Below are 2,528 nucleotides of genomic sequence, written 5' to 3'. Positions count from 1 at the left end.
TGTACCTCTGGTGCAAATTACTGACCTCTGTCATCATTTTAGGTGGGGGAACGTGCACAATCGGTGGCTGACTAAATACTTTTTTGCCCCACTGTACGTGCCATGCTGTGGTGACTTCTTTCTACACTGATAACAACAACACTTGTTGTGAGTTTGAAGTGTCAGAAGCTCAAAGTTACTAACAAAATTTACTTTAAAATTGGTATTCTTTAATATTTTACAACTAAATTTGGTTTCTATACCTGTTAATCACTTTCTAAACTCTTTTTTTTTTTCCATCAACCCAATGATTATCGTAACCATTTAACTAGGTCAGGATGAGAGGAATGCTGGAGCCTATCCAATATATGATGAGTGTTAGGAGTACCACCTATGCAGGTTGCTAGTCTTTTACAGGGCCACAAAAGTATTTATTTTTTGTATCCTGCAGACTGATGTTGCTACTCAGCATATCAGAAAGCAATTTCACTCTAAAGTCTCTATGCCTATACCCTTTACACACCTCTTTCCCCCCTTACTCATCCTGTCATGTCCATACTATATATGTCAATAAAGTTATTTAAGTAGAAAACATTTCTTGATTCTGAAATTCACTTTTGAATAAACTTTTCAAACATTTCAAGATTAACGTTTGTGATCATTTTCAATGAGCTTGAAAAACAAATACATTTGTAATAATTTTGTGTTGTAAAAAATTATGTATCCTATGAAAATACTAGGCTTGTGGTTTGGTTTATGGCAATGGAGTATAATGGACTGGTGCAGATCAGGTTGTGATGTCTGTCTTCATTGTTAGGTTAAATCCAGATTTGTCAATTTAAAATTAAAGCACCATCCACCTAAACAGGCTTTAAAGTGGGCTTGGAAAACAGGCCTAGTAGCCCATGTAAGATCTGCTTCTAACTTGCTAAATGCAGTTGGCTTAATCCTCAAAGAGCAATAAACCTCAGAGTAGGAGCAGCAAAAAGTCATCTAACACGGGCGACCGTGGCTCAGGGGGTTGGGAATCGCATCTGTAACCGGAAGGTCGCCGGTTCGATCCCTGGGCTCTCTGTCCTGGTCGTTGTGTCCCTGGGCAAGACACTTTACCCTACTTGCCTACTGGTGTTGGCCAGAGGGGCCGATGGCGCGATATGGCAGCCTCGCTTCTGTCAGTCTGCCCCAGGGCAGCTGTGGCTACAACTGTAGCTTGCCTCCACCAGTGTTGAATGTGAGAGTGAATGAATAGTGGTATTGTAAAGCGCTTTGGGTGCCTTGAAAAGCGCTATATAAATCCAATCCATTATTATTAATTACTACATGTAGAGAAAGGACAAATCTACAGTCATTACCAATAAAAATTACTGTATGGCATGTTTTTAAGTGATTCTTTCCTCTTTGCTGCAGTACCATACATTATCCAAAACCTAACACAGTGCACTCACAATATAGTTAAAACTATAGTTTGTCAATAAATGGGATATTGAAAAAAATTACAAGGAATAGTAGAATATTCTTAGTAATTTCTAAGTTTACTGAGAAACTCATAGCCTTTCCTTCCACTACTTCACAATTCAGCCCATCCCTTGTTCTCTGTTGAATTCCTTTAATGTGGTGTTGGAGCAGTGGAAAGTGGTTTGTTTGCAGTAATTTTTTACAACACTTTCACCAGGATTGTTGCCACAGACAACACATGTAGATGCATATGTCAGACGTTGGCGCATAACTTCAATCATCACTATAGTACCTCATTCACTGATAGTAACACAGTTATTGAGCTAACTTTACGATTGTCACCTTATTTTGCAAAAAGATTTTAATACAAGACACAGAAGACGTTTTGTCATGCTATAAGCAAAATTTATTTAGCAACTGACATATGACCAAATGGAAAGCATCAAAATTTCTTCAGCAGTAAATTCAAGTTAAGCATATTTTCAAAAATGGTTGGAATTTTTTTCCAGCGCTTGTTTTGTTATGTTAAGATAAAGAGCATTTCTCTTCACACGCACATATCTTCAGTGAAGTCTTATGTCTAGTCAAATTCCCGTTGACGCAGCTGTTTGTAATTCTGTAAATCAGCCTTCATGGACTTTACCAACTCTTTGGCTTTTTCTTTTCCCGTAAACCTAGCAAAGGGGAAATAGGTTCCACATCAAAAGATACACACACACACATAAAGATTATTTAATGCCACAAGGTTTTTTTTAGATTCAAATATTTTGTGATTTTAGCATTTTGTAAAATAATAGCAATTTTCTTACCCCTGGGCAAAGCCTCCAACTAAATTAAAAAAAAGAAGACAAATTAGTCAACAGTCAACAACATTCTGTTATAGACTTTGTAATAAAGGGTAGACAGCTTTCCTGTTATCTCGTTGTGCCAGATTCCCAAAAAACAAACAAAAAAACAGCAATCAAATAAACCAATAGTACCTCCTTTTAAAAGTTTGTCCCAAAAACACTCTCCTGGTTCAGCTATCATGAAAACCATGAATAACACAAGAAAGATCACAGCAGACTTCATCCTACAAAGAAAAACATATATAA

The 2,528-nt window shown here is 37.0% G+C and overlaps 1 protein-coding gene across 1 annotated transcript in view; it reads right to left on the bottom strand.

The window, feature by feature from the left end:
* Window positions 1-1,752: 1,752 nt before the first annotated feature.
* The window catches only part of LOC121814862 (pleurocidin-like peptide WF3), a 3,560-nt gene continuing 2,784 nt past the window's right edge, over window positions 1,753-2,528 (bottom strand). The window contains exons 2-4 of the mRNA XM_042222742.1: window positions 2,415-2,506; window positions 2,244-2,262; window positions 1,753-2,108 (exon numbers count right to left, since the gene is read on the bottom strand). Coding sequence (XP_042078676.1) covers window positions 2,015-2,108; window positions 2,244-2,262; window positions 2,415-2,505 — 204 coding nt within the window. The 5' untranslated portion in view covers window position 2,506 and the 3' untranslated portion in view covers window positions 1,753-2,014. The remainder of the gene's footprint in view (window positions 2,109-2,243; window positions 2,263-2,414; window positions 2,507-2,528) is intronic.

Source organism: Haplochromis burtoni, unplaced genomic scaffold, assembly GCF_018398535.1.
Source record: "Haplochromis burtoni strain Fernald_Lab_line unplaced genomic scaffold, NCSU_Asbu1 Contig_93, whole genome shotgun sequence".
NCBI lineage: Eukaryota > Metazoa > Chordata > Actinopteri > Cichliformes > Cichlidae > Haplochromis > Haplochromis burtoni.
Note: the sequence above shows the minus strand (reverse complement) of the source record. Positions and strands in the feature narration are given on the sequence as shown.